Below are 13,793 nucleotides of genomic sequence, written 5' to 3' on the forward strand. Positions count from 1 at the left end.
CTACAGCTTTATTTCATTTATTCAGGCAGCAGAAAATTCATGTTAGGCAAGGCATTGTTAAAGGCTAAGTAGTAGTCCAAAGACACAGAGATAATTGTCAAGCAGCTTCTGCACACGGGGCTGTAGGATTTTTCTTCTAAAATCGTACAAAAGAATTTAGGAATAGTAAACTTGAAGAGAAGTAAGTTGCTTACCAGCTTTTGCTTCAGATATCGTGTGTTCAGCCAGCTGTGTTTCTTATCGTCAGTGTGGATTTGGTCGATGATGGAGTTCTGCAGATGGTACCATGGTAAACTGACCAATCGACAAGGAGCAAACTGGGGAAGAAGGAGTACCTTTTAGTTGTAATGTGAGTTGAAAAGAACAGTTTAGACACACTGCTTCAAGACCAAGACTGCTGCGATTGTCTCATGAGCTCATTAGAAAAGTTTATACCACTAAACCATGAAACATGAAGAGGCATTACACGTAATTAATCTAGAAATCCTGGAGCCTGGCCAGATTATGTCCCATCGTTGGCACATTAACCAAGCTGGAAGCATACATAATGAGCGAACAGTCAAGAGTCTGTTTATAGCAAATTGGTGTCAAATAATTGCAAGCTGTGAGGTCACAAAATTGCCATTAAGGATTTATGAAGCCCAGAGTTAGATAATGTGGCTGAGCGGCCAACTGTTTTGAAATGACACCTTCAGAAAAGTGACCCTGCCTTACAGTGGTAGCTCTTTTTAAGTGAAAAATTTTAGTGGTGTGTAGCTCTCTGAGGTAGGTGGCTAGAAACTGGAATTGCAGTGAGCAAGCACACACTTTTCATGTATGTGGAGATCTGAAAGGTGCCACCTGCCCTGACCCCTCGATTCATGCACCCTTCTGATTATGTGTATTTCCTTGTAATTATTTATATGTCTCCTATAGTTAAATTCACTTTTGTTTTTGTACCTTTTAATATATTCTATGTTGGAATGATTAACACAGTCTTGAACTGGGTTTTTATACTTAAAATGAATAGCTATGATTTCCAGCCTACATAAGACTGTGCTGGTGTTTTGTATTTGATGTTTCTAAATTTTATATTTAAAAATTTGATTTATGTTACTTCACGTTGAGAAATATTCCATAGCATGAAAGCCTAAAACCACCAGCTTTTCTTTAGAGGTTGTGCAGTTTGTAACGTGTATAATGATGATGTTATGTAGTAACGTTGTCAGGCTCTTTTGTATTCACCCAGCTTTCTTCCCCATTGTAAGCTCCTCAGAGGAAGAATTTGTGTCTTTTCTTCTCTTTGTGTCTGGTCTGTATTACACGAAGTTTTCCGTCAGTGCTTCTGACCGACTCAGAGGATATGATACTTAGCTATGGGGAACTCTTTATAGTTGGGATTAAATTAATAGCTTGTTACCCTAGAACATCATGAGACTGCCTCGTTTTCATTAAGTCTTTCAGATGGCACATCCATACAGGGGTGTTTTCTGGTCACCCTCTAGCGTATCCTGGTACCTGAGGTCCTGTTCTTCAGAGAATTAACCCTGTCTGCAAACACGCTTTTGTCTGTGTTGTTCTCCTCCCCACACTGATACAGACTCTTTGAGATTAAAAGCTTGTGTACTTGACGCCCAGAGCAGTACCAGACATAGCAGTTGTCTAGTGGATATTTGTTGACTGACTGGGTTTTGATCGATGTATTTGATCTTAACTTTTCAGTTACATTTGCATGTGGATTTTTTCCTGTTCTTTTCCAGTTTTTCAGAAACATTGGAATTGGCAGATGACATGGCCATTGATATTCCCCATATTTGGTTGTACCTTGCTGAACTGGTGACTCCCATGTTAAAAGAAGGCGGCGTCTCCATGAGAGAGCTCATCACGTAAGTTGTGCTGGTTTCTTTGGATGTATTTCTAGTTAACCTGGCAGAACTCACCAGCTGGCTTTTAGCTTAGTGCTATTTCTTCAGTGCTTTTGGAGACTTTCACACTCAGCCTGTGGCTCTTTAAGGCTTCTAATTTCTGTATAAAAATGTTACATTTTTCTAAATTAGAGAAGTGATGGGGGTATAACAGCCCTGTGGTTCATTAATGTTAGACATGGCTTCAGAATCATGTGATTGGAAAGGGATTGCTCCTGGAAGCTTACTGTTAATCTGGCTTTTGTGTCTCTCATTGCTCCAGTGCTGTAAGAATTTCTAGTTCCACGTGATAACCTGTCAGATTGTGGCACCTGCATGGTACCTGCTCAGGCTGTTTTGAAAGAAACTGAGCTGTTAGGCATTCCTAGATTTGGACAGGAATGGGCAATTGTTGCTACGTTGTGTGGGCTGGTATTTCTCCCAAAACTGTTCACATAGTCAGACTCTGCATACTAGTGTGTCCCTGTGAGATTCACAAAGTGTATTATAGCACATTAAAGGTTATGACAGTCCTGTAAACAAAGCAACAAATAAAAATAACTTCGCTTTGTTTCAGTCAGCATCACTTCGTTTAATTGACTGTTGAATCCTTTTTTTGAGGAATAATTGTTAATGTACTGTGGAACATAGTTTGTGAAATACTGATTTAGACTATGGGAAAATTGATTCCTTTCTGTTTCATCCATATTCTAAAGAAAAGCTTCCTTTCTTAAACATATTTCATAAGCAAGCTTCACACCTTCCTGTTACCTAAGGTGCTTCTCTCCTTTCAGCTTAAAGTGGAACTTACATAAACAGAGTAAGTGAGACTGATCTCTGCATTGCTTTTATCACTGAAACAGAGAAAAAGACAAAACCCAGGAATTGTAAAGCCTCTTTCCAGCTTCTCAGTGAGGTATAAAAACCCGAGGTCTCTGAACTACTTCTGCTGAAAATTATTACTTTGAGCATGTTCTGGAGCTTGGACTTTCCCAGTATTGTTTAGGTTGCACAGTATCTGTTCTTTCGGCACACTTTGTTTGCCTGTTTTTTAAAACAGAATTTGTTCAGAGGTACTTAAGCACTACTTGTATCTTTTACAGAGAATTTTGCAAACCTTTACTTCCTGTTAGAAGAGCTGGAATCTTGATTTCTGAAATATTGCACCTTCTATGCAAACAAATGGTGAGCGTTAAACTTAGTGTTGGACTTAGCAGTGTATTAGGAAGTGTCATGATTTTGATCTTGGTTGATCTGTGAATAACTTGGGTATCGCTGTGTAAGTAATTCTGTTAACTTCTATTATTTGGGGAGGGGGAAAAAGTGAGGTCTCTGGTTCAGTCTAGTTTCTTCCAAAGGTATATTTGCCTTTCTGTTCTCTAGTAATTTGGGAAGAAATTATCTAATCTCAGCTAGATTTGCTAAATTTAAAGAATCTCAAGATGTGTTTTAATTTATTTTCTCTTGAAGCAAAATGGCTATATTATTTATACTTTATTATAATAGATTTTGATTAAAACTCCTCCACTTTCAGAGAAAGATGAGATTCATGAAATGATTAATTTTATTATTTTTGGATTAAAGCTAAGTAATCTGATTAGAAATAGGTGGTAAAAATTCACATTGATATCACTTATACATGGAATCTAAAACACAAATGAACTTATCTCTGCGATAGAAACAGACTTTCAGAATAGAGAAGGGGCTTGTGGTTGCCAAAGGGAGGGGGAGATGGGTCAGGAGTCTGGGTTGGCAGATGCAAACTGCTGTGCACATAATGGATAAACAGTGAGGACCTCCTGTATAGCTCAGGGAAGTATCAATATCCTGTGATAAACTATAATGGAAAAGAGTATGAAGAAGACCGTGTGTATATATACATGTAACTGAATCACTTTGCTGTATAGCAGAAATTCACGCAACATGGTAAATTAACTGTACTTCAATAAAATGATTTTTTAATGGAAAAAAGAAATAGGCGGTGAAAATGATTCCACAGGATTGTGAATTTCTATCTTAAAATTACATTTATTTTAGAATTTATTTAGAATTACTGCATAATTCTCTGCAAAGCCCTTTGCCAGGATTTTAGTCTACAAAGATGACTAAACCTTCAAAGAATTTATAGACTGGAAGGGGAGACAGACAAATCTTAACCAAAACATTGTGTCCGTGCTATATTAGAGGTTAAGAGGTTTGGAAAAGTGGTATAGCTTCCCAAAGAGGGAGGTGATGTAACTCCTGGGGTGAGAAGCATCAAAACAAAACAACTCCCTTGAAAAGTTCTAAAGTGTTTCCTGACTTATTCATACCAGAGCAAGAGATACTAGGATGATAGAATTTACTGTTTTGTAGGCACTGATAAAAACCAAAACAAAACAGCTTATCATTTCTCTGTCTAAATCTGCAGAAGTTCCCCTGTATCTAATTTGTGTGATAATTACTCGTAGATAGGTATACTGAAGAGTCTCTAGTTCTAGCTGATTATCTATATATATTATTAATACCCCTTGCTTGATGGCACTGAAGTTTTTATTGAACCCTAATTTCTAGATTGAGAATTTTCTCCTCCTCTTCTACCTATTTGACTTCATCCCTTAAAATTCAAATTCTTGTTAAGATTTATTTGTAGAAACAGAAAGCAGGTTCTCACTTTTCCTAACTAAAACAAAATTCTCATAGAACATAAACTCTGAAATTAACCTAGAGTTAAAATCCTAGCTCTGCCAGGTTATCAGCTATGCCCTGGGCAAATTAGCCTGTGAAGTAACTAGTACGTGTTCCTTAGATGACAGTTGCAGCCTCAAAGCCTGACGCTTTCCTTTATCACTGTGACTTGGTTCAGGGAGTGGACTTAACCTCCTCATCAGTTTTCCAACTGACAGCAGCTCTTCTCTGCTGTTTGTTGGGCTCAACCTTGCACTTCTTGCCCTTGAAATAATTCTCATTCCTTGTTCAGGAGCAATGACTTCCTTAATCCTTCTCATGTTAAGTAGCATAATGGTAACCTACTATGAAGAGGACTTCCAGCAAGGCGTATTGAGTAGCTTTAATCACCAATGCATAGAGCACTGTCCAGGAAAAGAGGCAGTTTTGAATATATAAGTTGTGTAAATTAAACTCTTTTTAGATGATTATATTCAAAAAAACACCAAACACCAAGCTTGCCGATCCCCAGATTAGTCATCTGGTAAAAGAAATTATCGAACCTTAATCAACTGTACTTCACTTTCCACTACATTTATGTACATTTAGACATCTCAGCTTAAAAGCTGAGAATCCTAAGAAATTAACTTCATGTCAACACAAGGAAAAGTTTCAGTTTTTTTAGCCTTCACAGTTTTGCACTCTTGACTTGTTTTTCCTCCTTTCAATGTAGAAGTAAATGAACTGAACTTAATCTCTGTTTTAGAGCCATAAGAAAGTGGGAGCCCTATGGAGGGAGGCTGACCTCAGCTGGAAGGACTTTTTACCAGAAGGGGAAGATGTACATAATTTTCTCTTGGAGCAGGTGAGTAGGAGCAAGGTTTATACCTCCTGTTTGATAGTAGTTGGTCTGTTTCTTAGAGGAGATAAAAGTAATTACATCAATATTCCAGTTATTAAGTGAAAGTTAAAATTGCTCAGTTGTGTCCGACTCTTTGTGACCCCATGGACTGTAATCTGCCAGGCTTCTCTGTCCATGGAATTCTCCAGGCAAGAATACTAGAATGGGTAGCCATTCACTTCTCCAGGGAGTCTTCCCAACCCAGGGATTGAACCCAGGTCTCCTACATAGCAGGAGGATTCTTTACTGTCTAAGTCACTAGGGAAGCCCCCAGTTTTTAAAATTAGACCAAAATAGGAATCATGGTCAAGGTGTCATTTTAAGTCTATACTTTAAGGCCACTTTACCCTCAAAAAGACTCGTGTTTCCTAAGGAGAAATATTTTCTGATCTCTTGTCGGACGGAACCAATCACAGTTCTCATCTGGGAACTTTTAACAACCTCATGGCTTTTTGTCTATGCATTCATTAGATGATAGATAAAAAATAAAGATTTAAGAAATTAGACACATTTTGAAAACAAGTTACATGTGTCCATGAACCAGGAATGAAATCGATAAATAAAGCAGGAGTGATAGGGCTAAAGCTGCAGGTCTTCTGAGCTCTGGGTCTGAAAGCAGAGACAAGTCAGAAGGTATTTCTGTAGGGTAATAGCCCCTTACAAGGTACAAGATTGGAGACAGGCTTACTGCATGTCACTAAGTGGAAAATCGATAAATAAGTGTTAGGAAGGTAGGTACAGTCTTATAGACAGAGCCTTAGCTAAGCTGCCTACTGAGTTAGTAACTGGATCCAGAAATCCACAATAAGGCAGAAGGCTCCACAATCGATACAATCTGGTCCTAAAACAAAAAAAAATTCTTCTCAAAATTATCCTGCAAATCAAAATCCTAAAACATCTGAGGAAAATAACTGCTAAGATAGCCTACAAATTCAGCAATAAGGAGAAAAAAGTCACTCTTAGGTTAAAAGAAAATAATAAAGCAATCTGAAAATGATTTTAAAGCATGTATATTTTAAGTTGGATAAAGACATTAGATTCACAGTGGATTTTAGCTTTCTTTTGGTTTTAAACTAGATATACTAAGGAGCACTCCTGCCATGATAATAAAAGCCTACATGAGGCATAATTTGTCTTTCATTGCTGGGATCATAGAACATGGAAAAAACTTCCAAGTAACAAAAAGAATAACGGGGAAAAGCCAAAGATGAAATCTGAATTCTGAGCAGTAAGCACATGTGAGAATCCCCATGGACAGAGAAGCCTGGTGGGCTTCTCTTCACAAGCACATGTGAAGGGCACGTTGCCTAATCCCACCTGGAGTGCTCCCAAAAGTCCAGAAGAAGCTGACATGGCCCTAGTTCAGTAGTAACCCAGCTCCACGAAGCACCGAACCAAAATGCTCTTTGGAGAAAACACACTCAACTTACCTCGTATTTTCTACAAATTAACAGTATCCAAATGTATGAGTTAACACTTAGAGTTCATGTAACATATAATGAAATAAGTAACCAAGAATGAGAGTAAACAGGCCATAAATGCAGGATTTAGACTGTGGAGACTTGAAATAATAGAATGATAATTCATAATATCGGAGAAGGCAATGGCACCCCACTCCAGTACTCTTGCCTGGAAAATCCCATGGATGGAGGAGCCTGGTAGGCTGTAGTCCATGGAGTCACTGAGAGTCATACATGACAGAGTGACTTCACTTTCATTTTCACTTTCATGCATTGGAGAAGGAAATGGCACCCCACTCCAGTGTTCTTGCCTGGAGAATCCCAGGGACCGGGGAGCCTGGTGGGCTGCCGTCTATGGGGTCACACAGAGTCAGACATGACTGAGCGACTTAGCAGCAACTCATAAAATAACACTATTTTATAAAGAAGAGTCACAAAAAGGAGCAAAGATGATTGGGCAGATATAAAAAGAGAAGAAACTAGGGAGAATTCTGATAGATGTTAATAAAATTTAGGGGCTAGAAAGAGAAAGTCTGTAATGTGTCTAATTGGAATCCTAAAAGGGAAAATAGAATGGAGAAGAGTCATTATTTAAAGAGATTGTGGCTAAGACTTTTCCAGAACTGAAAAATACATGAATCTGTAGAAAGCATATGTATACCACATAGAATAGTTACATTTTAGTGAAACTGCATAATATCAAGAAAGAAAAAAAGAAAAGATTTTAAAGTAGCTAGAAAGAAGAAGCATATTATCTCCAAAGGAAAAACAAATTTTGTAATAACAACAATGAAAACCCAATTGTATACTGTCAATCAAAGTGTTAAAAAATGACAATAAAAGATGGTGGAATAATTTTAAAGTACTGAGAAAATGAGTTGTTCTAGAGTTGACTTCCAAATAAGCTAACCTTTAAGAAGAAGAAGGGCAACATATATTTAGAAACTTAGTAATACACTTCTAAATAACCCATGAGTCAAATAAATCATAAAAGATATTTTAAAAATATTTTATACTGGATGAAAGTGAAAACACAGCCCATAAAAATCTGTGGGATACAACTGAAGCAGTATTAGAGTGAAGTTTTTAGCACTGAACACCTGATGTAGAAAAGAAGTAAGGTCACAAATCATTAACTTCAGCTTTAACCTTACAGAATTAGAAAAAGGAAGAGCAAATAAAACTCAAAAGGAAATAACAAAAATCAGAGCAGAAATCAGTGAAAGAGAAGAACAGTAAAGAAGAGTCACTGAAGTCAAAAGCTGGTTCTTTGAGAAGATAAAGTTGATAAACCCCTAGCTACACTAATCAGGAAAAATAAAAGATAAGGCACAAATTTCTAATAAAAAGAATGAGAGAGGCGACATTGTACATATTCTACACGTAATAACATAAACACATCAACTTAGTTGAAATGAGTAAATTTCTTGAGCAAGAAAAAGCTAATAGAGCAAGAAGAAAAACAGATAACATGAGTATGAAAGAAATTTTAGTAGTTAAAAATGTCCCCACAAAAAACACTCCAGGCTCGGATGAGTTCACTGATGAGTTCTACCAGACGTTAAAGGAAAAAGTAATGCCGGTTTTGCAAAACTTTCATACTAATTCTTCCAAAGCTTGAACAGGAGAGACTGTTTTCCAACTCATTCTATGAGGCCAGCATTACATTGATAACAAGACTAAACAAAGGCATTTCAAGAAAAGAGAACTATAGACTAATTCCTAATTAACATAGAGAAAATTTTGTTGACTAAATTTGTTGTCAACAAAATTTGCACAAGTCACATCTAACAACAACAAAAACATGATACATCATAACCAGGTAGGTTTGTCACAGGAATATAAGGTTAATTTAAAATTATAAAACCAATGTATGGATGTAGAAAAGATGAAGAAATGAGAAGATCCAGAGTTAGCCCCTCTGCTGAAACAGCTGTTGAGCTGGGACAGTTAGTAACAGCTATTTTGAAATTATGGAGTCGAGTGGAACAAATGCACTACCAGAACCAGGACAATGCTTGATGGAAAAAGAGTGTGGTAAATTTCAGGGATTTTGGAATTTTGCCTAGAGACCTAGCAGCCTCCAGCTCTGTGGTAGATAGCTGAAAGGACAGTCGTTCTGTCTTTCTGGTGCCAGATTGAGCAATAACGACTTTGTCCTGCAAAGACTGGTGCTGTGTCTGTTAATCTGCCTACCACTTCACCAGGGACCCATCTCAGGACCTGGATGTTGTTTCCACCCCTCATTCTGAAGCGGCTTCTCAGACGGGGTCTGTTACAGAAGCTTAAACTGAACACATCTGAGTCTCCGCCATACCTCTCTCTTTCTCCTCGGATCCAGATGGTCACTGAGATTTCTGAAAAGTCACTGGCTGACAGCGGAGATAGTGGATCAGAGATTTCAGTAACCACACAAAAGAAGGAATATGGTCCTGGTCAGAAAGTCACTAAATTAACACATAACTACAACATCAGCAGTTCCTAGGTAAAAGAGAGAATCTGATGTCAAGACTTAGTACATTGCAAGGTCTGGTTTTCAACAAAAAATTGTAAAGTATGCAAAGAAACAGGAAAATACAGCTCTTTCAAAGGGAAAAAAGAAACTGGCAGAAAGCATCCCTGGGGAAGCCCAGACACTGGGCTTACTAGACAAGGGCTTTACCTGTGCTCCAGTTACTAAAGAAAACCATGGAGGAAGAGATAAAGGAAATCAAAATGATGAACTGAACAAGCTGGGAATACCAGTAAAGAGGTAGAAATTATAAAAAGGAACCAAATAGAAACTGAAAAGTGACAACAGCCGAAATGAAAAATTAACTAGAATGTTTCAGTAGCAGGTTTGAACAGATGAATCAATCAGTGATTGATTTAGATAAAGCAGCACAGTTGAAATTGCTCAGTCAGGAATCACTGATTCAACACTGATTTACTATGATGAAAATCCATCTTTAATATTTGCACATACACCTTTTATTAATTGTTTTCCCAATGAAATTTCTGGCATTGTTACATGAAACTGAATATCATTGAGTTTTTAAAAGTGTCCCTGTAGTTTATTTTTTAAAAAGCTTTTAATTATAATACATATTGAAAAATTAATCCATTTAATATATAAAAGGCTTTAAAAGAAGAAATTACTCAGTTTAGGAGCAGAAAGAAAAAAGAATCAAGAAAAATGAAGAGTCTAAGGACTTAGGGGACAGCATCAAGCATGTCGGTATATCATAACAGAGCCCCAGAGAAGAGAGAAAGGGACAGAAGAAAATATTTAAAGAAATAATGGTTGAAAATTTCCCAAATGAATTTCAGCAAACTCCAAGCAGGATAAACTTGGTTTCACAAGATACAGTGAAACTTTTCAAAGACAAAAACAAAGAAGAAATATCAAAAGCATCAAGAAGAAAAGTGACTCATCGCATACAAAGAAGCCTCAATAAAATTAACAGCCAGTTTCTCATCAGAAACTATGATAGTGGGAGACATTGGAATGATATACTTAAAGTTCTAGAATTTAAAGACTGTTAATATATCTGCAATGTTTCCTACAAAAGTGAGGAAGATATGAAGACATTCCCAGATAAAGACTGAGTTAGTTAGACCTGCCGTCCTAAACTGAGCCTTTCAGGTTGAAGCAAAGGGACACTAGGAGATAACCCGCAGCCATGCGAAGAAATGGAGGTAACTGGCAAAGGGGACCCACAGATAAATACAGATCAGCAGTGCTTTGTTTTCCATTTATAACTCCTTTCTGTTTACTGAATGATGATGATTTAAAAGGCAAATCTATAAAATAATAAATACGTGTTAATGGGCATACATTGAATAAAGATATAACTTACGAAAGCAGCTGCATAAGGATGATTTCTCATGGAATTCCCCTGAGGCCCAGCGTTTGTGCTTCTAGGAGTGTGTACAAGAGAAAGGAAAACGTGTGGCCCCCTTATTTGAAGTCAGATAAACCTGGGTTCAGATTCCAGTTTTCTCCCACTTAAGACTTTAAAATTACTTGATTTCTCTAAGCTTCAGATTCCTTACCTATGAAATGCTTATTATAATATCTGTCTTACAGAACTTATATGAGGATTAAAAAAGAATGTTTAAGAAGCACTGAGCATAGACAGGAACTCAGTCAACTATGCATAATGTTGTTATTTACAAAAATGTTTAGAAAACAGAAAAATGAGGCCTCAGAAAACTTGGCCATCCTTACCTTGACTTTTAGCTTTCTTCTAAAATGGCTGATGTAATGCCCTTTTTCTGGGAACCCTAGTACATTCTATAAGAGATAGTGATGAGCTGATCCATAAATTTGAAGCCCAGCCTTCCTAGGTTCTAGGAAGATTAGATGGCTTGCACAGAAACACAGGGATTCTGAGGGATAAATGTTTCTCTCCAATGAACAAGCTAAACTTCACAGCTTACCACTGACTTCATTCAGTTCAGTTCAGTTCAGTCGCTCAGTCGTGTCCGACTCTTTGTGACCCCATGAACTGCAGCACGCCAGGCCTCCCTGTCCATCACCAACTCCCGGAGTTCACTGAGACTTAACGTCCATCGAGTCAGTGATGCCATCCAGCCATCTCATCCTCTGTCGTCCCCTTCTCCTCCTGCCCCCAATCCCTCCCAGCATCAGAGTCTTTTCCAGTGAATCAACTCTTCGCATGAGGTGGCCAAAGGACTGGAGTTTCAGCTTTAGCATCATTCCTTCCAAAGAAATCCCAGGGCTGATCTCCTTCAGAATGGACTGGTTGGATCTCCTTGCAGTCCAAGGGACTCTCAAGAGTCTTCTCCAGTACCACAGTTCAAAAGCAGCAATTCTTCGGCGCTCAGGCTTCTTCACAGTCCAACTCTCACATCCATACATGACCACAGGAAAAACCATAGCCTTGACTAGACGAACCTTTTTGTCTCTGCTTTTGAATATGCTATCTAGGTTGGTCATAACTTTCCTTCCAAGGAGTAAGCGTCTTTTAATTTCATGGCTGCAGTCACCATCTGCAGTGATTTTGGAGCCCAAAAAATAAAGTCTGACACTGTTTCCACCGTTTCCCCATCTATTTCCCATGAAGTAATGGGACCAGATGCCATGATCTTTGTTTTCTGAATGTTGAGCTTAAAGCCAACTTTTTCACTCTCCAGTTTCACTTTCATCAAGAGGCTTTTTAGTTCCTCTTCACTTTCTGCCATAAGGGTGGTGTCATCTGCATATCTGAGGTTATTGATATTTCTGACTTCGTTAAGCCATGGTAAAGACTCACTTTCACATTTTTAGATCATTTTATTTAGGAGCAGTGTAATTAATGTTTAAGTTTGCTATTAATGTTAGTTGCTCTCAGACCTCCAATTGTCTGTGTAGGTGTAGGGTAGGTTAAAGAGGTATTCTGTATAGGTATCCTAACATCTAAAGTAATGTTGAAACAAATTTGGAGAGTGTTTCAGGTTATGAAAAATCAGTTGCCTGTTCTTAAAAGAACTTATGGCCATCATCTTGTGATTTTGTATGTATATTGAAATGTGATAGTTAACGCATTTATCAATGTTGAATCAGAAAAATTGTGATACTGAATAATGTTTCTGAAGCTTTATAGGAATATGTTATTTAAAGGTGGTACAAAAGATAATTAAAACAATGAATTTTTTTCACAGAATTCCAGGTAATTTTTGATTTGTGGATCCAAGGAGGATACCGGAATATATATGAGTCTTCTATGATATTAGAGAAAAATTTGTAAATAATCTTTAGTATTTTAATCTTTATGGGTTTTGCATGGAGAAGCTGTATAAAGCAAAGCATACTTACATACCTCATGGTCTTATACCCTAGAAAATGAAATATCACTTTGATTATTGATTTTTTTTAATACTCACCAAAGAGTTAAACAGTCATGGCATCATTTTTCACACTTGGGTTCAGCATGGTCAGGAGGTGTTTGAAGGACTTGCCAAAACTAAAGGTACAGAGTTTTGGACAGCTGCTCTGTGGCGATAGTGATGTTAATCATAGGCTGCCTTGCTGGTGCACCTGCCCTGCCTTAGAGCTGTGTCACAGCTGAGAGCAAGACCGAAGCACCCACAGGTATGAGGTTAAATGAAATAAGCAAAGAGAAAGACAAACACCGCCTGGTTTCACTTGCACATGGGAGCCACAGAACAAATAAAAACCCATAGACAGAGCGAAGGGGTAGGTGGTTGCCAGAGCAGAGGGCTTGGCAGAGGTGAAATAGGTGAAGGGGGGGTCAAGAGGTGCAAACTTCCAGTTACCAAATAAGCAGGTTATGGGAGTGTGTAATGTGCAGCTTGGAGAGTACAGTCAGTAGCATTGTACTGACTTTGTATGGTGACAGAGAATGACTGGGCTTACCGTGGTGGTCATTTCACAGTATATACAGAAGTCAGATCACTGTACTGTACACTTGAGTCTAATATTGTGGATCAGACATATTGAAAATGAAGACTGAAGCTCAGAATGTTTTGGAAGAAAAGTAAGCGTGTTTTTAAGAAGAATCAGAGATACTCAGTATAAAACAAATGGTATATTCAGAAGAATAATGCATTTAGAATCTTCCAGAACCATAAGTACAGAACGGCTTCTGCTAATCATTGTGCTTCCACGTGAAATAGAAGAGATGGCCCATGACTTTGTTTTCTTCACAGGGTGATAATATTGAATTATTTTCATATGTTTAACTTTGTATGTTTCAGAAGTTGGACTTTTTAGAGTCTGACAGTTCCTGTTCCTCCGAAGCACTTTTGAAGAAAGAACTCTCTGCCGAAGAGCTGTATAAGCGACTCGAGAAACTCATTATTGAGGACAAGGCAAATGATGAACAGATCTTTGACTGGGTAGAGGTATAAAGACTAAAGATTCTTAGTCTTTTATAAAGTCAAGTAAAAATATTCACA

General features: G+C 37.8%; 1 protein-coding gene across 2 annotated transcripts in view; it reads left to right on the forward strand.

Annotated features, from left to right (window-relative positions):
• The window catches only part of EIF4G3 (eukaryotic translation initiation factor 4 gamma 3), a 353,949-nt gene that overhangs the window by 332,420 nt on the left and 7,736 nt on the right, over positions 1 to 13,793 (forward strand). For both annotated transcript variants that reach the window (XM_061394178.1, XM_061394181.1), the window contains 4 exons: positions 1,740 to 1,865; positions 2,987 to 3,068; positions 5,296 to 5,394; positions 13,593 to 13,739. In XM_061394178.1, the coding sequence (XP_061250162.1) occupies positions 1,740 to 1,865; positions 2,987 to 3,068; positions 5,296 to 5,394; positions 13,593 to 13,739 (454 nt within the window). The remainder of the gene's footprint in view (positions 1 to 1,739; positions 1,866 to 2,986; positions 3,069 to 5,295; positions 5,395 to 13,592; positions 13,740 to 13,793) is intronic.

The sequence above is a fragment of the Bos javanicus genome, chromosome 2 (genome assembly GCF_032452875.1).
Source record: "Bos javanicus breed banteng chromosome 2, ARS-OSU_banteng_1.0, whole genome shotgun sequence".
Taxonomy (NCBI): domain Eukaryota; kingdom Metazoa; phylum Chordata; class Mammalia; order Artiodactyla; family Bovidae; genus Bos; species Bos javanicus.